Source organism: Artemia sp. Qi Xiang Cuo, chromosome 10 (genome assembly GCF_049724085.1).
Source record: "Artemia sp. Qi Xiang Cuo chromosome 10, ASM4972408v1, whole genome shotgun sequence".
Lineage (NCBI taxonomy): Eukaryota > Metazoa > Arthropoda > Branchiopoda > Anostraca > Artemiidae > Artemia > Artemia sp. Qi Xiang Cuo.
The window spans coordinates 52,424,085-52,450,659 of NC_142803.1; the positions used below are offsets into that span (position 1 = coordinate 52,424,085).

Below are 26,575 nucleotides of genomic sequence, written 5' to 3' on the forward strand. Positions count from 1 at the left end.
TTATTTCATCTCAGTTAAAAGTTATAATTGTATCCTGGAACCAAACTTTTTTTTTGGCCTAACCCGTAAAGTACGTATCTATATATTGTTGTCCTGTATTTCCAAAGAAGGAAAGTTTTTTTTAATTTTTGTTTTCAGCTCAGAATTGCTAAAGTTACTATGTAAACTGCAAAATATTTATGGTGTCTAACCAATACTACCAATTTTTTAATTCAAACTAGAAAATACCTAAAAATTTTAAAATTAGTTTTGTTTTTAGTCTCCTGGAACCAAAGTTTTTTGGCTTAATCCATAAAGTACGTATCTCTATAGCGTTGTCTAAATATTTCAGAAGAAAAAACAATTCAATTTTAATTATTTTAATTTTCAGTTCTGATTTGCTAAAGTTATCAGGTAAACTGCAAAAATATTTATGGTGTCTAACCAATAACACTAATTTTTTTCAAACTAGAAAAATACCTGAAAATTTTTAAATTAGTTTTGTTTTTGTCTCCTGGAACCAAAATGTATTGTTGTCCTATATTTCCAAAGAAGGAAATTCAATTTTTTTTATTTTTGTTTTCAGTTCAGAATTGCTAAAGTTACTATGTAAACTGAAAAATATTTATGGTGTCTAACCAATACTACCAATTTTTTAATTCAAACTAGAAAATATCTCACAATTTTAAAATTAGTTTTGTTTTTAGTCTCCTGGAACCAAAGTTTTTTGGCTTAATCCATAAAGTACGAATCTCTAGAGCGTTGTCTAAATATTTCAGAAGAAAAAACAATTCAATTTTATTTATTTTAGTTTTCAGTTCAGATTTGCTAAAGTTATCATGTAAACTGCAAAAATATTTATGGTGTCTAACCAATAACACTAGTTTTTTAATTCAAACTAGAAAAATACCTGAAAATTTTTAAATTAGTTTTGTTTTGTCTCCGGGAACCAAAATTGTTTTGTCTTAATCTCACTAAAACTTGGGTCACATATGTCACACTTGAATGGCTTTTCCCCAGTATGGATACTCCTGTGTACAGTGAGAGTGCCATTCTGACTAAAACCTTGGTGAAATATGTCACACTTGAATTGCTTTTTCCCAGAGTGGATTCTCCTGTGTGCAGTGAGGCTATGATTCCGACTAAAACCTAGGTCTCATACGTCACACTTTAATGGCTTTTCCCCAGTCTGGATTCTTCTGTGTTTAGTAAGTTTGCCTTTCTCACTAAAATCTCGGTCACATATGTCACATTTGAAAGGTTTTTCCCTGGTGTGGATTCTCCTGTGTGCAGCGAGGCTGCCATTTTGACTAAAACTCTGGTCACATGTGCCACACTTGAATGGTTGTTCACACAAGATGTGTGGATCATCTTGTGTCTAATGAGGTAGCTCGGATTCATACAACCTCGCTGACATATATCACACTTTTATGGCTTTTCATCATACAAATGTGACAAGGGTTTTGATGTGTATGCACAGCGATCTGGTCTTTTGGATGACCCATTATTGTCTTCTGCACGGTGGTCAGCATGAAATCGTTGATTGTCGAAGGAATCAATTTTCATCCCTTCTTTACTTCTGCCTGTAGGGTCCAAATTGTTACATCGAGAACCTTCTAATCTTCCCGGTGACGTATCTTTTGACTCCTGAACCTTTACTGTATTTTTGGAAAGGATTTGAATCACCTCACTTCGAATTCGATCAATCAATTTTGCTTGATTCTGATCCTTCTGTATGTTATTTGAAAACATTAAAATGAGATAATACACTGACTTAGTCTGTGTATTGTGTCACAGGCGTTTATGGGCATACCTATAATTTGGAGTGGGGCGAGAAATGGAAAGCCATACAAAATCCATGCTAGATTTTGCAGAAGATTCAAGACTTTTTCAGAATAATCATACGGATTTTTAATGGTCTTTAGCCTTTTCTTCTGCATACGTTACGTACTTGTGCTTTTACTTTTTAAATTTTAATTAAAAAGCTTAAAATCAAGAGCTATTTTCATTTGCTCATATTTTGAAGTAGTTTTATAAAAAAAAAATATTCAAATAGTGCTACTCAGCTGGGTGAGCTCTGATGCAATACTGAGCTAGACATCGTTCCGTTTGAATTAAACTCACACTGGAAGGATTTAAAGGTTTGGTGGCACTAAGCTGCCTTGTCATGAAATGTTGTCACGGCAGCAGTTTGTACTGTGACATGCAGTCGGTTGATTGATAATTCTCGATATGGTTCTCTTTCACTGCAAGGCAAGATCATTTTGCTAGTAATGTTTAATTTAAATAGAACTGAAACTAAAAGAAATTTAAACTTATTACCGACTAAAAATTTCAAATTTTGTTCAAAAAGGGGAAAGCAAATAATGAAACGGAAGACATGGAAATTGAATAAAGTACTGATATTAAAGAGCTGGAAACGACAAGCGAAATAGAAGAGACGAAAATGGAAGAAGAAATACCTATTGAAGAAATGAAAGGACCAGCAGTAACAGAGGAAATAGAGAAACCTGTTGAAGAAAGAAAAGAAGAAATTGCAGAGGAAAAAACAAGAGAAGAAAAGATGGTAAGATAAAGTGAATTACTCAATGCTCACTACAAATCATGAAAACAACCTAACTGAGACCCAGAAAATCCACACACTCCCTTACTCGGCTCTATTCAGAACTTAACTCCATATTCCATCCAATAAACTTCCGCCTCTCTCAGAGTATGGTCCTCTTCCCATTCCTTTCGAAGATACCCTATTTTTTGTCTGGGTTTGCTAGTTTGTTAAAAATCAAAGCTTTGGAAACTATGACCCATAGAGCTTTAATCATTTTTCAACTTAATCTTTCTTTTATCATAGCCATAGACGAATTGCACTGAGCCTCATTTTGCAACTGCCTGTCAGTTTTGTTTTACTGAAATAATATAAAGTATAGACACTTTCTTTGTTAACATAATTTGGTAATAAAGGGAACTGAAGTTAAATAAAATCTTGAATTAACCGAGGCCCAAAAAAATGCACACACTCGCACTCGACTCTATTCAGAACTTCACTATTTACCACCTCCAATAAACTTCCACCTTTCTCACAGTATTTTCTTGGTCCTTTTCCCATTCTTTTCGAAGATACCGAATTTTTTTATTTGCGCTGTGCTAGGTTGCTAAAAAGTAAAGCTTTGGAAACTGTCTATAAAGCTTGAATTATTTTTCTGCTACCTATTATTTTTTTTCAACACTTACTGAAATGACAGCCTCGGACAATACCCAATTCAAGAGATAATGCTCCTTAAGAAATTGGCTTTGATAATATTTTACCATGAAAACTCTCGGGTAAATTTATACCCATGTTTTTCTTGCAGCAAGCGTTGTAGTGGGTTAAATATTGGTGGTTGACGCATATCTGTTATAGTACTTTTATATGTACTTTTATATTGTGTATCTGTAATAATAGTTCAGTTATAATCTTCTTTCTTTGTTTTATGCTATGAGCTCAACAGCAAGTAAAATCTTAAGGGCTACCAAATCATTGCTTAGAACTATTCATTTACTTGCTTTGACATTGTGATGCGGGGAAAGTAGTTTAATGTACTCAATTTCTTACACTTTTGAACAACCTACAATCCCCACTGAGTACCATCATATTTCCCTGAAAAAGTTTCTACCCAATAATAACCGTAAGAAGTAAATTGCTTGTAGAAGAGGGAATTCTTGAAAATTTAGGGGATAAAACAAAGGAGCAGGAATATTAAATTTGCAACATAACTGGGAGATAGACAGCAATGATCTTATGTTGGGCATACGTAATATTAAAAAGCTGTTAACAATTTAGAGCGGTGAATTTCTTACGCATGACAGTCTAGTTGAGGGTAAAGTTAGATTCTGGTGTATTTTTTTTCTTCTTTCGGTGAATATCTTCCGGTTGACAGTCTAGTGGAGGGTAAAGTTGGATTCTGGTGTATTTTTTTCTTCTTTTGATCATACTAGGAGACAGCCGAAAGAGCACCAAAAAAGAATGAAAAGCCTCAAGAAGTTGAAACACGCCAAGAGGCAGAAAAAGCCAAAGATAACGAGAATCTCGAAGATCAAGAAAAGCCTCTAGAATCGGAAATATCCAAAGAAGAAGAAAAGGAGGAACCAGAAAGAGCAGAAGAAAAGGGTGAAGACAATATGGAAGAGGAAACAGAAGAGAAAGAAGTTTGGAAGGAGAAAGAAAGAGGTGAAAAAGAAGAGAAGGTACCCAAAGAAAAGGAACTGGTAATGAAAAAGATAGGGAGGCGCAAGCAGACGAAAAATGGAGCATCTGAAGTAGGTATGGTCAAAACATTTAAATAAACAATGTCAGCTTGTTTCTGTTAGCAGGCTTTGGAAATTTTCTGATTCACAAGGATATCAGCAGTAAATTAGACTAAAATCTACTAAATTAGGGTGTTATTGATAATCTAATTTCTTTAGTTTCAGGAAAGGCGAAATTAAATGAAATCTCTGGATAAGGGGGCCAGGTGTGTCGCCCAAAATTGACCCAATTTTCGACGTAAAATATGTTCTTGATTTAAGCATGTTTTTTTTTGTGTGTGCTAAAATTCAATCTAAAGACTTTGACCCAATTAATCAACAAATAAATAATTTTAAATGCTGGAAATGTTTAACACCTTGGAAATAATTGCCGTTTAAGGTCATCTGAACTCTTTTATATGCTTATATATGGCATAGGGTTGCAATATCTTTTCTTTGTGTGAATCAATTTTACATTTGAAACACTTGTCATTAGATTGCTAAGTCTTGAATGAAAACGCCGAAAAATGACGCTAAGGCTTTTAAGCCTGAAGACCTTGCAAATCCACAAAGGTAATGGCAATTTTGTCCCCCTCCCCTCTCTAGATGAAGCCAATTTCCATGAACATTTTGAATTCAGTATAGTAAGGTCCTTTACGTAAAAAAAAAACATAACCTATTTTTATTGAGACCCCTTTTTCCTAATAAATTTGGGGACATAAGTGAACCCTTATCGTTTTGTTTAAAATCAAAACGTTTGATTTTTTGTTGAGTTTTGACGTTGAATTTAGGAACGTACTAATAATTTCATAATCGCCCACAATTTTGCGTAATTTTTCATATTTGTCTTTTTCTTATGCTGTTTTTTCAAAAATAATTTTCTCAGTTTATAAATCACTTTCTTGAGTGCTATTTTCATGCACATTGAGGCTGTAGTCAGTTGTTAGTAGTTGTAGTAGTTTCTGAGGGGTGGTGAGGATGGCTTTTTGACAAACTTGGTGTAAATAGGATCTTTTGGTTCGTTCTAATATCCCATAAAAGTTCTAATTTGTTACTCTTGGTGGCTCCTAAAATTGCTATATACGCACCTTCATCAACATGGATGCACATAGTATCTGCTGGCTTGTTCCCCTTAACATGCCCTGTAAATTTTACCTTAATAGTCTGATGCTTTCCTGACATTTTGTGAATACGCCCTTATTGACAACCTGGATGTACATAGTTCCCTCGAATTTAGTTCAATATCCTCCACCCGAACATGACCTGAAAATTTCAACATGCGCGTAACCATTCCTTCGATATTGGAGATACCACTTTTTTGCTTCCTGCTCGCGTTTCAGTTCTTTTGATTTAGTTTAATATCTTCTTTGAAATCCCATGAAAGTTTTCAACTGAATACCCTTAGCCGTTCCTAAGATATTGCAACCACGCCCTATCAGTAGCCTGGACGTATATAATGTCTCCCTGATTTAGTTCAACTTGCCCTGAAAGTTGTCATGTAATGCCCCTAGTATATCCTAATGTGTTGTAGTAACGCCCTTTTGATTAAGGATAGTTTTAGGTAAGCGTTCGACTGACCATGTATCAAACAACAAGCTGTACGAAAAATTTTGTTCTATTCCACTTTTTGGGCTATAATGAGAGAAAGTTTGAGATTGCTAGGACCCATTTTGCGGATGAAGGGTGACAGATTACCAAAGATCATCTTTTGGCCACTCATCTAGGGCCAAGCAAAAAGCATGGTCTTCCCAAATTTGGTCCAGAGAGGGAAAAAAGGACTTAAATGAAATCGCAACTGTTTGGAGGGGGTAAAGAGAGAAGCATTTAATAGATTGGGATGGAGGAGTAGTATATTCAGCTGTGTAGACCTTTCGTGGCTTTGTACTATTGTGAGTTGGTAGTAGTAGTAGTAGTAATTCCTGGGATACTGTGGATGCGCTCTTTTGACAACCTGGATGTACATAGTGACTTTTATTTAGTTTAATATGCCCTGAAAGCTTTATATTCATACTCATAACTGTTCCTGACCGTTCAAAAACGCCATTTAAGAACACGGATGCACACAGCATCTTTTGGATTATGTCCCTTTATATTCCCTAAAAGTTTCTGGTTAAAACCCTAAGTCGTTCCTGAAACTTTTTAAATACATTTTTTTCGACAGCCTTAGATGCACATAGTGTCTTTTGATTTAATTTAATATCCTCCTCAGCGTGCCATGAAATTTTCAACTTAATACCCCTTGTCGTTCCTGGGATATTGCAAATGCACCCTGGTGGCAACCTGGATGGATGTAACATTTTTTGAGTTGGCCTTTCTTGCCCTGAAAGCTTCAAATTATCGCTCTTACCGCAAATTGCCTATTGATTTACTTCAACATCCCTGACGACATGCCCTGAAAGTTTCAATATAATACTCTTAGCCTTTCATGGTATTAAATTAAAAATGTTTTTTTAACAAAAGTAAAGAGCAAAGCCATGTCTTGAGCAGAGCAAAAAAAGTACCAGACATTATAATGAAAAATGAATTAAAAGTTAAAAGAAACAGATATTGTAAAGTTGTTTTTTTTTAAGAAGAAGTGGTACCAGACGTAACTTTTGGGATTAAATGTAATTGAGTTACCAGTTAATTCCTTGTTTAATGATCCCGTGAATTTAGTTAATGGTTTCTTGTCCCAATAAAAAACCCTTTGTGTTGACAACAGGCCACTTGCATAACTTACAGCCCTTGTCTTGGAAGCTGTGGGGGCTATTTTAACCCTGGAGGCATAGTTATTTGTCCTTTAGAGTAGTTTGAACAAAATGACTATTTCAAAATTTCGGTCGGCTGTGTTTGGGGGAAAGGGTGTGGGAGGGGGGCAACTTGCTTTTTGATCAATTTTGAGTCTTGGAAAGAGCACTAGAATTTTCAGTTTCCAATCGAATGAGTTCCTTCCAAGTTTATATGACCATTCCTTCTATATGAAGGGGCTCCGGGGGTAAAAAAAACTTAATAAAAAAATTACAGTTAATGAAAACTTTTGTTTTTGAATTAAGTCTAATATCTGTTTCTTTTAACTTTAACATCTGTCTTTTATTGTCTGTTTTTTAAACTGTAATTGGGATACAAAGGTGACGACTCCCCACTTCCTATATTTAGCAATTTCTGTTCGTTTTTGTGTCTGAGTTGAATATCAGTTTTATTTTTGGTACATTATTGTACCAAAGGTTTAATTTTTTCGCTATTGTTTTTTTGTTATTAAGTCTAATATCTGTTACTTTTAACCTATAGTTCATTGTTAATTTTTTTTGCTCTGCTCAAGACATAGCTCCGCTATTTACTTTTTACTCTTAGTTTTTGCTATTTACTCGTAATTTTTTTTCTTTTTTTTTTTGCTGTGCCCAAGACATACCTCCGCTCATTTACGTTGTTAAAAAAACTTGATTTTTTATATTTAATCTCTGTTCCCTTCAATTCATTTGTGTAAAGATGAAAAATGAAAAGGAAAGAATATGAACTAAAAAAATGTTTTGAAGATAGTGGTTGAGGAATTTATGCTTATCTGAAGGCCATAATGAATGAACAATTAATGTTGACCTTTCACAAAGGGTCCAAATTAAAAAAAAAAAAAAAAAAACTGAATGTATGCAGAAAGCAAATTTCTGAATGTATACTTTTCTTAGTTCCCTTGTAAGCAAAGAGTATGTGAATAAAATGTTTTAGTATTTTTGAAGCTTATACTTTGGGACGCTTTTCCCCAAGTAAGTATTTAAACATTCTTTTTGTCACTGTATCGTTACAGTCGTCAAAGAGACTACAGATTAAGTTCTAAATTATTTCCTCGTTAATCCAAGCAGCGCTATACTGTCTTTGAATGGTCACTATAAGCAAATTGCTAACTGTCAAAGTATAACAAATTTCATTCTCTTTTCAAAATGATATAACAATTTAAAATTACAATTTCATGCTTTTGGCATAAAACTTGTGAAATAATCAAATCGTCATTAAGATCAAGAAGAACCAATAGATTATTAGGTATTTTTAAGGTAGTTTCAAGGTAATTTTATGATAATTATTAGGTATTTTTAAGGTAATTATTAGGTAATTTCAACGAAAGATACTAGATAACATGGTTAATTAGAATGAACTAAATTGAAACTTAACCTAGTTTAAAAAAGAATTGAAATTTAAATTGGCCTGTAATTTTAATACGGGAAGAATTTTATTATAAAGTATTCAAATTGCCAAGAAGAAAATGGTAGTTCATTATTTACTTTATATCCAGGTCCTCCATATTTCTTTACCAAAAATGTATAGTAAACAAGAAAATACTATATGATATAATATATGTGCATTGTGCAGCTGAATGTGCATCGGAAAAAAAATAGAATTTGTTCCAAGTATTATAGATTCTATACTTCAGCTTATTTAATTTAGTATTTTTGTTAAGCTTTAATTCAGGTCTAAACTTTAACTTTAATTTAGCTTTACCCGTTAAGGTCCAAGAAAAAAATGTGGGAGATTCTAGTCGTTCTTTTCACCAGTTTCCTTTTATAACACAAGTAAGCCAAAAATGCATTTACAGATTTTTAGGGCAGTGGGCCCTTGTGGTATCAAAATATACATGATTCCATCAAATATGTTAGATTCAATTAAATACAATACAAAACCAAAACAAAGTGCAACTTAGTGTGGTAAGACGCAAAACAGCCAGTGCACATGGTTACTTCGCATTTCTCAGAGTAGCTCAGTGATTTTTTTTTGTAGTTTTTGCCTGGGCATCGTCGCTACATTTCGCCCTTCACTAGGAAATGTCTATTCTATCATATCGTGTGCTGACTGGTGGCACAGAAACTGGTTTTCCTTTTAACACTTAAGGCCTTGGCTCTACCCTTCCGTAATTGGTTTTCAGAAGAAATTGTGTGACCTCCCGTCTGAAATCTACAAGAGTCATTTCCTTTTCTTGTTCAACCACTGTATTGAATAGTGTGCAAGCATTTAGGACAACCATGTCTTACTGGCGCAGGAACAGAGCCCAATACCATTTCTATCCTCTAATAGACCCAGCATACTTGCTGACAAACTAGTCATGTAAATCAGATCCACCCCAATGTCAAATCCATTTACCGCTTGTATTTACTGAACGGCTGTGGCTGCGGTACTGCTGTCTATTCCATCTGTCCCTTCATGGTTTGTTCAACAGGTCTTAGTGGATCTAGACTGATACGGTTGGATGCAACAGAGACAACTTTGTTACCTTGCATTTTATGATCACTTTGTTGTTTACTGCATCAAACCGATAAGCATACGTTCCTCGTTTCTACTCCTTAAAATCCATGTTTGAAACGACAGGGCACCTTGCCAATCTGTTTTCTCCAACCGTCCCAGTCTCTCGAAGTGGATGTTCTCTTTTATCCTCATGAATCGATTTCTGGTCATTGCTTGCTTTACCAAGTCACTTCCAAGATCTTCATCGACTGACCAATAAGCTCTTTGGGAGTACAATCTAATATACCTAGAAAAAAGCAGTATTCCCACGATTTCATCAGCTGATGTACTGAAGTCGAATATTCCCTTAGATGTCGCATGTCTAACCGTTTCACGAGAAATGAGGTAGAAGAATTTATTGCCTAGAAACAAAGTCAAAACTTCTACTTTTTTTCCTTGTATTGCGTCTCAGACTTTCTCTAGTGCCTGAGCCGCTCCTTTGCCCAAGTTTTGCCAAGGATTGGTTCCTTTTTGCTTCCTCCATTTAGAGTTTGCGGCTTTGAACTGCTTCTTCAGTGGCCTGTCTCTCGAAGTTGATGCACCCTCTTCTTCAGTGGGGATGATGTTGTCGATGTCTTCATATTTTTCTTCTTCAAGAGGACATAGTCTGAAATCTATTTCAACAGTTCCCGGGACGTCATTTACAATCGGAGCCGCCGTGTCGTCATTTCCTTCATCTTTATCAGATGCTTGATTGGTGTCAGTGGGCAGGACAAAAACCTGAATATCTTCACATGTAAATTCTTCGTCTTCTAAGAGGTCCAAAGCTACGCCAAGTGAAACGCAGTGGTTTCTTGTCTTCATTTTCAGAAATCTGGAAGACGAAGAAAAATATACGGGAAAATTTTAAGATATTTTACCGTGGCGATTGATAGGCTGAAGCTGAAGCATGATAAAGAATTCACATTATTGTTATTTTACTTATACCCGATCAAAAAAGGGAGAAAAACGGATTAATAATAAGAGAAATCAAGAAAAACCCAGTAGCTAACATAAATTATCACATGGATATCACAAGTAAACTAATCGCATAAGTGAACACCCGGAAGAAAATTGCAGAGAGAATTTTGACCGAAATCAGAAATAGTGTATGTAGATGTGAAGTTTTCCCCTAGCTGTCAAAGTGAAGAATCAACTAAGGAATTTCCTTTTTTGAAATCTCAAGGGAATTAGCACTAAAAACGCAGCCCTTTGAAATTTCACTTACTAAAAGCAGCCCTTAGAGCCCACTGTCCTAGAGCCCAATGTTTCCTGAAATTTTCAATTCAATAATCTCAGCCTTGGTAGTACTCGCTACTAGTGTTGTAACTGGTAAAATTGGGTATTTTACCGTAATTTTATGGACCCCCTTAAAATTGGTATTTTACCTATTTTACGTGATTTACTTATTTTACCGGTATTTTACGTATTCTACTGGTATCTTACGTATTTTACAACGCCTTGCAATTTTCAGCGCACAAAAGCGTGAAAAGGCTGGCAGAAAAAAGATTGAATGGGATTTTGTTTTGTGTATAGCTCTGTTCCTAGGCTTAAAAGGTGGCCTGTCTGACTTAGGTCTCTTGTTATCAGAACGATAAAGTGTATTATAGTATATGTAATTATATTTTTAAAATTGTGAAATATTAGCTGAAATAAAATTACATTATTTCTGTGAACTTCTAAAGACTGAAAGGGCTAGAAACAGGATTGACATATGGCAAACAAACAAAAATTAAATAGCCGAGAAAAATAAGGGTAATGTCAGCCAGCGGACAAAAAAGAAGCTAAAATGATAGAAGCAAATATTTCGTCAGGGACTTCCGCCCAGTCGTTTTTAGTGCTCAAAAAAAAGAAGGAAAACCTAGCTTTTGAATTAACTCTAACTCAGCAGATGAAAGACTGCAAAACACAAAACCAAGCCAGAACACATGAAAGACTATTCACCAATTAGATTGGGCAAGAATTCGCTGCTTAGTGATTGACTTAGTTTGTCTTGTGCCTAATTTTCATTAAAAGTGTGATCAGATGATCTTAATTTAAAGTGAAGTAAAATTCAATTTGAAGCCTTTCATTTTAAGTTATTGTAAATTGGGTTTATAGGAATATCTCGAGTATCTATTTAAAGGAAGGTCTCTATTTATGGACTTTTTGAATTTCAATTACCCATTTGCTTCAAATATTAAAGTTGCCTCGTCAAAAAGAAATGCAGGATCTGGATTTTCGACAATGTGGAGGGCCAAAGCAGAATAAATATCCGCATTTTTATTTTAAATTTCACATTTTACAAAAATTTTGTATTCGAGCGTTTACCCTAACGGAATACCCTCCCCCCCCCTCGGTGGAACATTTCCCCGGATTTACCCTTGAATAATTCCAGGATTTTCATTATAAGGGGAATTGAAATTTCTACTCTATTGTTTTAGTCACGGCCAATTATAAAGAAGATCCATAAGGGTTTAGTGTATTAATATTTGTTAATTTATTTTTTCCCAGAGGCACTTCATGTAGAAGGGGTGGTCGGACTAGCTTTAGAGGGGGCTCAATCAATTGGAAATCCAAAGCTCTAGTGACCTTTTCTAAGATTCAGCCTGCTTTTCGATCAAGTGCTACCGAGTGAGTTTCTACTGGCTACTGTATCTAAAAGAAATTCTTATTCTAGTTTAACGGCCCTTGTGTTCACAGCAGTTGATTTAAATAATCTTCAGATAAATACAGAATTAGCTCTAAGATAGAGACGGTGGGAAGGTGGAGGTAGAAATTGATATATAATCCTCTGGGCCGTATTCAGGACTTTTGTTTAGGATGAGGTGGGAGGGGGGCTTCAGAATAGGCACGGTCACCTAAATCAGGAGCTAGATTTGCAAGCAAATCCTGTTGAAGATGGTCTTTATGACTGTAAAAGTGACTGAATGTTCCGCTCTTATGATCCAGTGCTTTGTTAATCAAAGTGTTACAAACGTCTTTTTAATTGTATTTGGTACGTCTATAAATAAATGAAAAATAACATATATATAATATGCGGAATGTGGTTGAACATGGCTATTTAAATATGCAAGGCTGTTAGGGTAACATTTCCTAGGTTTAAATATAGAAAAAAACCGATTAATATGATTTTAATCCCAAATAATGGCAAATTTGAATCATTTATTATTATTTTATTTTTTTTTTCATTTTTTTAACAAAATGAATGTCTGAAATCAGGCGCTGGCCAATTGCTGAGGTATTACCCTAGGCAGAAGATTACCAAAGGGATAAAATAGAAATTTAATTAAATTGATGAAACTCTAGATGAAGGGGGATTACCTTGTTTAAGCCCAAGAAAATCCGAATCATTAGAAATTTTCATTACAAGCTGTAAGTGATGCTTAAAAAGAAATGCTCAACTGATCTTGTAGCTACAGGGCAACACCAATTTTACCTTATTTTACCAATTCTACCAATTTGACTTACCAAGTTTTTATTTTACGTTAAGTTTACAACACTACTCGCTACAGAAGCAGTGATTGTAGCGGTAATAGTTTTGGTAGTTGTAGTAATACTAACTACCTCTCTCTTTTTCTCTCTCTCTCTCTCTCTCTCTCTCTCTCTCTCTCTCCCTCTCTCTCTCTCTCTCTCTCTCTCTCTCTCTCTCGCTTTCTCTTGATCTCGATTTCAAGAAAACATAGACCTATCTTAAACGTGTCTGAAATCCTTAATTCACAACTATCCTAAACATAGATATACTGATATCAAGATTTATTGGGTTCTTAACATTTTGAAAAAAAGCCCAAGTTATGGTAATTTGTTAATCCAAAGTTTTTTTAATATGAATAGCTGAAGGTTCTCTTGAACGATATTATGTTTTGATTTCAGCCTGTATAGATGCACAATTTTTATTGAACGATTAATCTTCTTTTTTTTTTCTTTTTTTCCACCAGACAAAAATAAAAGTGAAATAAAAAATAGTAAACAAAAAAGGTAAAAAATAAATATATGCAAAAATAAAAGTAAAATTACGAATCAACTTTAAAATGGAAAAATTTCTAAATTAACGGTTTTGTGGTTTTTTTTATTCTAGATGTCACGTCATTTATTGAGAATGATCCGTCTACACAAGTGTGTGGAACATTTTGTATGCCTGATTTGGAAAGTATATACATTAAAAAAGAAATAGATTCAGATAGTGAAAGTGAGCTGCCAATGGAAATCTTTCTGTTAGCGGGAGATGGTCTAAAAAAGGAGGAAGAGCCTGAAGAGGGGCCAAGTCGTTTTATGGATATATTAACAAGTGCAAATCTGTTGTTTATGTGCAGGGTGTGTAGTAAAACTTTTGAAAGAAAGAAGTATCTGACTGCACATATGAAAAGACATATAGAGAAAAAAGTTTTTGAGTGTAAAATATGTGCAAAAACTTTCAACTCGATTAATAAATTAAGTGATCATCAAACAACACATAGTGGAGAAAAACCATATGAATGTGATGTGTGTAAAAAAAGTTTTAGTAAAAGATCTAATTTAACTTTACACCTACGAACCCATACTGGGGAAAAACGGTTTGAGTGTCGAGTGTGTAAAACCTGTTTTACTTCAAGTTCAAGTTTATCCAAGCACAAAAGAACTCACACTGGAGAAAAACCGTTTGAGTGTATTTTTTGTGAGAAAAAGTTCACTTCTAGTAGTAATTTGTCTTTGCATCAAAGAGTTCATACTGGAGAAAAACCTTACAATTGTGATTTGTGTGAGAAAGCGTTTGCTTCCAGCTCCAATTTGTCTAAACACCAAAGATCACATACTTTGGAAAAACCTTTTGAGTGTGATTCATGTGAGAAGAAATTCACTTCCAGTTGCAATTTGTCTTTACATAAAAGAATCCATACCGGTGAGAAGCCTTTTGAGTGTGATGTTTGTGAGAAAAGCTTTGCTTCTAGTTCCAATTTATCGAAACACCACCGAATTCATGATGGAAAAAAACAAGTTTGAAGGAGAATAAATTTGAGAAAAGATTCAGTTATGCTGGGAATTTACCTTCACGTCAAAGAACTGCAAGGAGAAAATGTTACAAGCTTAATGTATGTAAGAACACATTCTGCAAAAGTTCCGAGTAATCTCGTCAATGCAGAATTTATACCCGAGATAGTCTTAGCTAGTGTTATTTATGTTTAAAAAGTTTGGTTGAAGTTAAATTTTATCTCATTATCCAAGAATTTAGCGAAATTTGGTAAAAATTTACTTTTCGTGTGATGCATGCAATAATGCCTTTTTTTCTAAATAATCCTTCTTTGGAATATCATGCATAATAGAAAAGCGTATTGAAATTGCTCTTACGAAACGCTTTTTTTCCTAGTGGTGTTAGAACATACGAGTTGGAGTAGTAAGTTTACTTGAAAATGGCTGAACATGCTAGATTTTTTGGTCTATTCTTCCAAGTTTTTTCTTTTGGCCTTGTTGTCTTCAACTTAAACTGTATTTTAATACGCTTTTGGCTCTTAATTGTTGACTGGAAGTGCCCATTATGTTTTTTTTTCAAAAGTCAATGCATACTAAAAATATTGTATCATGACATTATTTTTTGCAGTAAATCTGAGAGACTAGTTATAGGCACAGTTGTCTGTCGGTGTATTTAAATATATTTTCAGTTGAAAGTTAGCAGTGTAGGCTCTATCTTTTTAGGATATTTGATATCTATTTAGGTAATACATTGACTAGTTTACGTAATAAAAAACCTAGATTAAGAGAAAATCAGACTCTAACCAAAATTAGGGAAAGTATAATTTGTTTCGTAAGATTGGAACAAGTCTTTATGCACTTGTCCTTATGCACTTTATTTAGCCTTAGAATAGGCTACAGAAGGAGTAGCGATAGGAACTTGAACTTGTCTTTATGCTTGACTTGTCTAAGGCTAAGGCTCAACTTGTCTTTATGCATTTTATTTAGCCTTAGAATAGGCTACAGAAGGAGTAGAGATAGGAACTTGAAACACCTTTTAAGGGGGTATTTTAAACTCAGAATTTTTCACGGAAGCTTCATTCACCGGTCCTCGATCAAAATTCAGAAGACCTAAAGTAAGGTTTTGCTAAAATCATTAAATTTCTAATGATGTAAGCTCAAGCCCAGTCTCCCCCACAGATATAATATTTTTGTTAACTTATGAATAACAGTCACTAGCTGGATACTATAGATCTGGTTTTGATTGGTAGTAAAGCATTGAGACAAGAATTTTGAAAAGTAATGAAAAAGAAGTTTAAGTAAAGTAAAAAGAATATAAAATGAAAAAACTCAAGTAATTGCAAGAAAAAAGACAAAGCAATAACTAAATAAGGAAATAATAATATATAAAATAAGGAAATTTAATAATATATAAAATACTATATTTTATAGACCTAGGGTAATTTTTTACTGGAACAATAAAAGTAATTATTGTTTCACATTTTGTCGGATTAACGACGTATCTTGACTACTAAGGTCCTTGCGTCGGCCCTGCCATGTGTTGCTACAGTCGGGTTCTATCTCTGGGTCCCGTATTACCAAGCTGACGTCAAATCCACTGCAACACCAAAGGACATAAAATGTTGGTCAAGTACGAGCTCAGTGACATTTTCAAGGGTCCTTACTCTTCAAAAAGCTCTGGAAAGACGACAAAAAAAGTTCCTCTAATATTGGAGCCCTAAATGTAGTATAAATTTTCGAAAAATTTGCAAAAACATCTGAATTTTAGCCAAATGTCGTTAACTTAAAAAAACAGTCTGTTTACACCATCTTATAGTCTGTAAAGCTGTTGAAACCTATCTGGGGGACTTTTTGTGTCATATCCTAATTAATAATTGCTACCAATATGCTAAAAATTCAGCTCTAAATGCATATTGTAATTAAGTCTTCTTTTACTAAATCTCAATTACATTAAGTTTTATTCTCAAAGTCGAATCTATATCAAGAAATCCCTATAAATAAACTATTTTTTTAAAAAAAAAAAAAAAAAAAACAGTACAACTGCTTTGGTGGGGGCACAGGAAAATTTATTATGTCAGAATGTGCACTATAAGAGAATTAAACAATAGAAGAGGACATATTTGAGGTCAAAAGATAATGGGAAAGAAATCATTGAACAGCAATAAAATATTTAGATTAAATTTGAGTTGCGAATAGATCGTGTCAGAGTGATGTGTCGCTTTTTGCCATTTTGTGCTGCAAAACATTAATTTGAGCCCAAATACCTAAAAAGGTGAATTCTTAGATCTCAAATAGATTTCTCGTAGTGTACAGCCTATACTGAAGATTTACAGATCCCCGTCTTCAAAACTTAGAAAAGCCTTTCTTTTACCCCAGCATTTTAGCAGAAGTAAAATAATACTGTCAAGGAGGTAAAGATGGCAGAAAAAGATCCAATTATATTGGTTGCCTGAAAATTATATTTTGTGGCATTTGAACGGGCCAAAATTAATAAGCCTTAATATTTAGAGACTTCGGTGACTAATACCACCGAAAGAGGGATTACCTAGAAAGAGGCATGGCTCACGGCACGACCGTACTCACAAAATTAAGAGTTTAGAATATTGGTTACCGTGTAACAATGAACAAAATTATGTTAATAAAACGGAGCGCTAGAATTAAGGATTATTGGTGCTCATTTAAACTCTTTAAAATGATTTTTCACCAGATGATTATTAAAGGAAAGAACCTTTAATTTCATTAGGTTTAGTTTAAGACGTTAATAACTTCAACTGTATAATTTTATTAGAAATACAATACAAATTTGATTAATCTTTTGTTAATTGGCAATTTAAAGTCACATCAAGTGGTCAGTTCTGATATTCTAGCTTACAGAACGCTGGGGCAAAGGAAGTGCAGACTTTATTTATTATATAGCTAGAGCTCAAAGACATTCCTTTTTTTTTTATTAAAATGGCTTCAAGAACGGAAGAGTTCAATATTTTTGTCTGTTAAACTAATAAGCCTTTCAAGTGCTTGTTTTGTAATCCAATCATAAGACACAGTCCTTACAATAACCTGCTGGCTATAGTCTTCTATTCTAGAATAGTTGGACTTTACTTAAAGAGGTGGGGTGTAATGGGGGCAGACATCCCCTAAGATATTTATCGGCACCTCTTCACCACAAATTACTACGAGACCTAGAACCAACCCCGAGCTACCAAAAGGGACTAAGCCGTCTGCGGTAAGTGTAGACATTCTTAATTATGAATCCGAAACAATTCGTCTGTGGGAGAAAATTAAGACCCTGGAAGCCAGTTTATCGGCATCTCAAGCAGAAAATCTAGAAATCCAGAAAAAGCACTCAACGTTTCTGTCAGAAACGGAGGAAAAAAACGATCAAATTAAAGTGTTGACAGGTCATTTGGAGGTTAAAGACTTTCTTATAGCTCAGCTGAAACAAGAACTCTTGGTGGCTATTGAAACCCGCCCTTGTAGCCCTTCGCAAACTTCCCGAGACCAAGTTACCGTGTCAACGCAAACGGACAATGATTTCGCTGTTGCTAACCGAAATTCACCCCTTAATAATGAAGTGCAAAACATAAAATCTAGCCCAGGCGTAGCCCACGACTGTGTGATCTTAACACACGAAATGAATCCTTGTGATACGTCATCAGCTAGTGCAAGTGTACCCATTCCGACTCTCGCAGTGAAGAGTGACGTAAGAGCGTACAACCAGTAAAAAGGACAGTGCCGCTCGTAAATACAACACGCTTTGCCGGTTCTTCGAACGAGGGTTTTGTAGACGGAAGAAAAAGATTCGATTTTTACGTATATGCTTAAACTTTAGATCAAAATGCTGCAACAAAATGATTGTAGTTTTAACCACGTAAATTTATGTAGTGTTTTAACTTGCACCGACAGAGATTGCATTTTTGCTCATGTCACTCCTGACTTTCGGAAAATAAAAAGGCATGCGCCAACGAGCACGCCATTATCGCTCCTTAATGGTGCTGCTTGCCGTTGTCAGCGACATCCTTGCGAATATCAGACAAAAAATAGTTTCGAATCTCTACCAAGCTTTCAATACCCAAAGCCCCCCATCCCTGAATACCCCTACTTTAGTATCCTCTTTCAGTTTTCCTCCCCCGCCCATACGCACTTCTCCCCCACCTCTTCCCACCATGCCCTGGCGAAACCATTTTCGAAATTTTCAGATAGCAGGCAGAACGATCCACAGGTAATAGCTCCATGTAGATTTTCTAAAACTTCAGATAGCGAGACGAACGCTAATATATTTTTTGCTCCGTGGTCACCGTTTCGGTCCTGTAACCGTTTTGCAGCCTTTCATGATGAATCAGATAGGCTAGATATTGAATTAGATGAATTTCAAGTCTCTCTCCCGCCTAAACAGATTTTTCCAAAACAGACAAAAGTAAGCAAAGTTAAACTTGTTGAAAAAGACGTCCCTCAATAACATTTTCATTTTCCTTCTTTATTGACTTAAAATGCGGAAAGTCTCAACGTTGATAAAATGGGGGAACTTGAGGGTTATGTTTATGTAACTGGAGCCGATATCATTGCAGTTACAGAAGTACATAAACAAAGTCCTGAACATCTTACAATACAAGGTTACAAACAATTTATTGAACTAAGACATCAGAATCATACGTTAGGTAAGAAAGGTGGTGGCGTAGCGTGTTTCGTACGTGAGTAGTTGGCGCCGTAGCCTCTGCAGATTCCCCATATTGATGACGATGATGAAATGATTTGGATTATGATTCGACTAAAAAAAGCTTCTGAGATCTGTAATTGGTATTGTTATTCGAGTGTTTTATTGCTCACCTAGTATGGCATCTCTCCAAAGAAAGGTCTTGGCTGAAAAGTTAGATTTTTGTATTGATTTTATTACTTCTAAGTACCCGAATGTTGGAGTTTGCGTTACTGGTGATAAGATCGATCTAAGAATTAAAACTTTCCTCAGAAGTCAAGGACTCACGCAAATAGTAAAGTTTCCGACTACTGAAGGTAATACTAAACTCGACGTAATTTTCACAAATTTGTCAGAATATTATAATGAACCTCAAGACCTACCTCCCCTTGGTGGTAGCTACCACTACATAATAAAGTGGGCTCTGCTTCCGTCATGTAAAGTAAAATATGTCATTGAGACAGTTTCCTACCGCCCTCTTTCGGACAGGGGTCTCTTAGAATTTGGAAATTGGATTACAGCCGAGTCATGGGATAAGGTAGCAAATTTTAGAGTCCCCTAATGAAAAAGCTAAATTTTTGCAACATTAAATTAAGAAATAAATATGAAGAATACTTTCCTGAGAAAACGCTCAAGCGGTGCAACACAGATCGTCCATACATAACCCAAGAAATCAACGATTTGATTCAGTATAAAATTCAACTAAGAAAAGAAGGGAAAATAGAAAATGCTAATATGCTCCGCAACAAAGCACGTAAAATGACGGCTGCGGCTGGGCATTACCAAAAAAAACAATTGATAACCTTTTTGAATCAAAGCCCAGCATGTGGTATAAGGAAATAAAACGAATTTGTGGAAAATCCCTAGTGGTGTTGATTTTTGTTCGGATTCTAACGATGAAACAGTTGCTAACCAGTTAAATGGTCATTTGGCCAGAATAATCCAGTCTTTGCCGCGTCTTGATATAAATAAAACGAACCAAGAGTGTTAGAAAATTCCACATGATGGCGTACCTTTACCTACTATTTCTGAGGATCAAGTTTTTAGTAAAATAAAGAAACTTAAACGAATTAGTATAACTCCCATAGATATTCCGACTGAACTTATAAAAGCATTTCCTGACAAATTGACTAAGCCACTAACACAAATTTTTAATTGCATTTCAACTTCTTCAGTTTACCCACAAACATGGAAAACGGGGTATGTTACTCCAATCCCTAAAAAAGATACTGAACTTAATTTAGATGGTCTGAGGCCAATCACTTTAACCCCCTTGTTCAGCAAAATATATGAAACTTTTGTAGCAAATTGGCTTAAAGCTGAAGTTGAACCCCTCCTTGATCCTCATCAGTACCGTAACAAAAAGAATACATGAATATCCCATTATCTAGTCAGTCTTTTACATTTTATTTTTACGCATATTGATGAACCTGGTGAATGGCTAAACTTAATAACAATTGATTTTAAAAAGGGTTTCGATTTGATTGATCATAACATTTTAATTTCTAAGCTTTTAATTGATTTTAAAGTGAATGTTGCTGTTGTGAAAGTGACTCGGAGTTTTTCAATAAATAGGTTCCAAACTTTAAAATATAAGAAGTCTTTCTCTGAACCCAAGCCAGTTTTTGTGGTGTACCTCAAGGTACCATTTAGGGTCCTATTTTTTTCTAGTTATGATCAATGATATTGCTAATGAATGTGAAGACTGCTGGAAATATGTTGACAACCTTACCCTTGGAGAAATTTGTGAAACAAATGAACGTAGCAAAGCTCAAATTTTAATTGATAACGTGAAGACTAGAGCTTCCAGTTCAAATATGAAATTAAACGACAGTAAATCTTCAATTTTAAATATTTTATTTTTAAATTCTTCTGAACCAAATTTTATACCAAGTATCTTTGATTCTCTTAAAGTAAGGAAAATTAAACTCTTGGGAGTTATTATTACCAGTGATTTAAAATGGGAAGCAAACACATCTAGTCTAGTAAAAAAGGGAATGTTAGGCTGCAGATGCTCAAGCTTATGTCAAAATATGGTGCTCCTCCAGATCACCTCTTCCGAATATTTACATCTTTTATTCGCCCAATTCTGGAATATGCAGCTCCTGTATGACATTTTGGACTGACTACTGAGCAAAGCGCCAGGATCGAAAGAGCTCAGAAAAGAGCTCTAATGATGGTTTCAAAGCAGGCAAAAATATCGTATGAAGAGCTGCTGACAAAGTTTAAAATACAAACTCTGAAAAAAAGAAGAGAGAAACTCTGCATGGATTTCGGAATAAAATCTCTGAGCCACCCAATTCACAAAACCCTCCCCCCCCCATAAATCGACAACAAAATTACTCCCGCACAGGGTTGCAGGGCCTGTTGAGAAACTTCAGCCGGTATACTGTGCCCATCAGCGGTTAGCAAAAAGTTTTATATTTAGTTTCGTAAATATGTAAGCTATAACACAAATTTTTAAATTTTGACCGATCATATTTTTATGTATTTTCATTGATTTTATTGTTTTCTATTTATTTTTAATATTGACTTTTTAACTAAGTGTAGTTTTTTTTTAACTTTTTTTTTTACAGTGACATGTTTGACTTAAACGTCAGATATATATATATATATATATATATATATATATATATATATATATATATATATATATATATATATATATATATATATATATATATATATATATATATATATATAAAAAAAATATATATATATATATATATATATATATATATATATATATATATATATATATATATATATATATATATATATATATATATATATATATATATATATATATATATATATATATATATATATATATATATATATATATATATATATATATATATATATATATATGTATAGTGCTTTTGAGATTTATATAGTGTTTTTTTTTTTGGACGTAAAATTCAAATTTGGCGATCATACTGTGATGCTAATTTTTAAAATAAAATTCTGTTCATTCATTCATTCACATTATAGTTGTCCATATATGACTTCCTATTTTGCTCGTCGATATTTTATACACTTTAGTGTATAAAATAAAATAAACAAATTTACCCAAATTCGAAAAAAGACTATGATCCCTCCTATCAAAAATTTTCCAAATGCTTTTTCAGGACTTTTTGCAGATATATCAGATCCTTATACAATACACCGGCAATATTGATAATACTATTCTTCTGGATAACAAAGACGACGGTCCATTTAGTTCAGCTTCATAGTCACCCTGGTGTTGAGACTCAGAGAGGGGTGGGCTACATTGAGGTCACTAGTTTCTCATATCTCGAGATTAGTTCCATGATTACAAAGTTTTCAAATAATTCGTCTGTTGTTATTGTTTATTTCATTTATTCACCCTTCTTCAATAAACCTCTTTTTAGGTGTTCGTGATAATTCTATAGGACAACTATTAGAAGGGATTGAAGTTAAGTTTCTGAAATTTTCCGTAGCACTAAATTCTGGATATAATAAATTATAGCGCCTAAGCGTTGAGCAACAGAATTCGAAACAATTTACGAACACGATTTTATTCAAAACTTCATAACACATAAAGCCTTTATAGATAATACTAAAATGAGGCATATAGATTTAATTGAAATAGATGATGAAGAACCTAATAGATCAATTGATTGCAAGACAAGAGTTCAAATATAAGATATTTAATCATAACCTAGCTGTGGTCCAGTAAACCCCTAATATATGCTCCAATTGTAGCATCTAGTGTTAAAAATGGTATTTACAGGATAGTCAAAACATAAGAGTCACTATAGAATAAGCGTGAAATATATCATGAGTGCTCTTAGTTTTCATTTATAGTCTTAAAACTTAACTTTTGCAGCTCCGATTTTTTTTTTTTTTAATTGGGACCCTGAAAGTTTCTGGTCTGAAAAGACGATCTAGATAGGTCATGAGTATGAAAAATCACCTTTATTTTTGAGCGAGAGAAAAAAAAGAGTTTTTTTTAAAGCAAAATTCAAGAGTGACGTCATAAAGTTTCATGAGCAAAAATTACATCATCCCCCCCAGGAGTAGTTGCATCGTTTTAAGTATCTATGACGCATGCAAAATAACACAAGATGACAAATGACTGAAAATCTAAAGAAAAGGACATGGAACAAGAAACAGCAAAAGACACGTTGAATTGCATACGAAAATGTTGAACAACAAATTCGGTGGCCAGAAGACAAAACTAGAATAGAAAGTAGAAACGTGTTAGCTTAGCGTATGTGAGCCTGTGAAGGATATACAGGTAAGAGTAATTTGATTGGTCCATTAATCGTGACGAGAATCCGAATGACCCATTGAAACCCTTTACATTCCCCCAGCCAGAAAAGAGTCACAAATAAAGCTGACTCATTTGCAGGCTGCTACTTACAATGAGAATCATTATATAAAAGCCTGCCAAATGGCAAGTGTTTGGCAGGCCAAAGCCTGCCAAAATCGGCTACACAGTTTCCTTTTCTTAAATCTGGCATATTAACATTTCTGGCCACAAAAACGATCTAAAAAGGTCACAGCCTTAAGGTAGAATTGGTATTTTTTCCCAGGGTGGCTGCATCAAACGTTTGGTGAAGCGATGACGTTAAGAGGAGGCTCACTTTGTCTGTGGTTAGAAGAAAAGCGACAATGGGAATCAATATACTCAAGCTTGACGCGTAGCCGTGCAGAGGCCTTGATTTCGGCTAGACAGTTTTTTGTGTTTTTTCTTAAAACTGGTACATTAACATTTCCGGCCACAAAAAAAACCCATCTAAATAGGTCAAAACTGTAAGGAATATTTCGTGTTTTCCCAGGGTAGTTGTATTGAACCTATGGTGACGCCATGACATCCAGAAGAGGCTCACATTGTTAGCAGTTAGCAGACAAGCAACAATGGTAGTCCATATGTAAAAGCCTTCCACGTAGCCGTGCCAGGACCCTGTGGCGAAGCCGCTTGGCTCCCGGTTCTATATATATATATATATATATATATATATATATATATATATATATATATATATATATATATATATATATATATATATATATATATATATATATATATATATATATATATATATATATATATATATATATATATATATATATATATATATATATATATATATATATATATATATATATATATATATATATATATATATATATATATATATATATATATCTAAGACAACATTTTCTATAAAAAAAAAACTTGTAAGCCCCAAGGGCATAGCTTATAACCTTAGCCCTGAGGGCTCTGGGGGGAGTCTCATCCTCAAAGACCTAATTTCCAGAACTTTCAACTGCGTTGAACAGAATGGCTATCTCAAAATTTTAATTGAATGTGGTTGGGGAAAAGGTGGCCATGAAGCTTCTACGACAACACATTCTATGAAAACCTTATATGCCCCCAGGGTATAACTTACCCCTTGTTCTGAGGGCTCTGAGGGATTTTCTTCCTAAAAGACATAATTCCCAGAACTTTTAACTACGTTGAAAAAATGAATATCACATAATTTTGATTGAATGTGTTTCGCGAAATGGTGGGCGTGAGAGGGGGGTTAGTTGCCCTCAAATTACTTTCAACAATTAAAAAGGGCACTAGCCCTTTGAATTTCCAATCGAATGAATCCTTTTTGAAGTTTTACGACAACGGTTAGTTGCCCTCCAATTACTTTCAACATTTAAAAAGGGCACTAGCCCTTTGAATTTCCAATCTATTGAGCCATTTTTGAAGTTTTACGACAACGTTCTCTATAAATACCTCATATGCCCACATGGCATAACTTACAACCCTTGCCCCGAGGGCTTTGGGGGGGGGGTCGTCATTCACAAAGACATAATTTCCAAAACTTTCAACTACGTGGAAAAAAATGGCTATCTCAAAATCTTGATTGTATGTATTTGGGGAAAAGGTGGACGTGAGAGGGGTCTAGTTGCCCTCCAATCATTTTCGACTATTAAAATGGGCACTAGCTCTTTGAATTTTCAATCGCATTCTCCCTTTTTCAAGTATCTACGACAAAGCTTTCAATAAAAACCTCATATGCTCCCAGGGTGTAATTTATAACCATTGCCCTGAGGGCTCTGAAAGGGGTTATTATCCTCAAAGACCTAATTTCCAAAACTTTCAAGTACTTTAAACAAAATGGATATCTCAAAATTTTGATTTGATATGTTTGGGAAAATGGTGGGTGTGAGAGGGGCATAAGTCACTCTCCAATACCTTTCCACTATTAAAAAGGCACTAGCCCTTTTAATTTGCAATCGAATGAGCCATTTTTGAAATTTCTACGACTAGGCGTTCAATAAGAGCCTTATATGCCCCCAGGGCATAACTTATAACCCTTGCCCTGAGGGCTTTGGGGCGAGGGTTGTCATTCACAAAGACATAATTTCCAAAACTTTCAACAACGTTGAAACAAATGGCTATCTAAAAATTTTGATTGTATGTATTTGGGAAAAAGATTGGCGTGAGAGGGGGGTTAGTTACCCTCAAATCGCTTTCGACTATCAAAAAGGGCACTATCCCTTTGAATGTCCAATTGAATGAGCCCCTTTTCATGCTTCTACGACAAAAATTCCAATAAAAACCTTATGTGTCCCCAGGGCATAACTTATAACCCTTCTCCTGAAGACTGTGGGTGGAGTGTCCTGCTCAAAGGTAAGATTTCCTGAACTTTAAACTGCGTGAAACAAAATGGCTATCCCAAAATTTTGATTGGATGTGTTTGGGGAAAAGGTGGGCGTGGGAGGGGGTTAGTTTCCCTCCATTCACTTTCGACTATTAAAAAGGGCACTAGCCTTTTGAATTTTCAATCGAATGAGCCTTTTTTGAAGTTACTACGACAACGCATTCTTTAAAAGCCTTATATGAGTAGGAACCCATTATTCAATTTGAAGGGGACACCTCTGCTGCCATCTATAACGAGTCTAACTGTACAAGATCACACGTCTCTTTCTAGACAAATCATAGGGACTTTGAATACAGACGGGAATGACGTCACTTGATTTCCAGGAATTATGCGGTACTCTAAAGAGATAGAAATTATATTTTAATAAGGCTTCATTTTCTTTAGGCTTAGCGATAAATTCAGGAATTATTATTTCGAAGCCTTAATAGTGTAACTAGGACATATTAGATAATTTTCAGAAATTCAAACGAGACACAATGAGATTAAGACAGATTGAATATATTTAACGCGGGAATTGTTTCCTGGGAATTTTAAATGTGACAGTGCAGGGATGCCAAAACAAAGGAACATTCAGAAATTACGTTTAGGGGATTATTTGGGTGAAACAAATTAATTGACATTTTAGAGATTATTTGGGAGAAACAGTTTGAGACATTTTAGAGGATGATTTGAGCGAAACAGATTGAGATGGGATTGAGAGAGATTAAGAGAGATTGAGAGAGATTAAGAGAGATTGAGAGAAATGAAGAGAATGTTGGACAAATTTAGTAACTGGATTTAGTGATTTGATGAGTTTGGGCTTACA

General features: G+C 34.5%; 1 protein-coding gene across 2 annotated transcripts in view; it reads left to right on the top strand.

Annotated features, from left to right (window-relative positions):
- The window catches only part of LOC148947876 (uncharacterized), a 30,553-nt gene extending 14,133 nt beyond the window's left edge, over window positions 1-16,420 (top strand). The window contains exons 2-4 of one of the 2 annotated variants that reach the window (XM_089095495.1): window positions 2,333-2,545; window positions 3,952-4,276; window positions 13,520-16,420. In XM_089095495.1, coding sequence (XP_088951621.1) covers window positions 2,426-2,545; window positions 3,952-4,276; window positions 13,520-14,421 — 1,347 coding nt within the window. In that variant the 5' untranslated portion in view covers window positions 2,333-2,425 and the 3' untranslated portion in view covers window positions 14,422-16,420. The remainder of the gene's footprint in view (window positions 1-2,332; window positions 2,546-3,951; window positions 4,277-13,519) is intronic. The other variant, XM_089095496.1, reaches the window with a different exon arrangement.
- The last annotated feature ends 10,155 nt before the right edge of the window (window positions 16,421-26,575 follow it).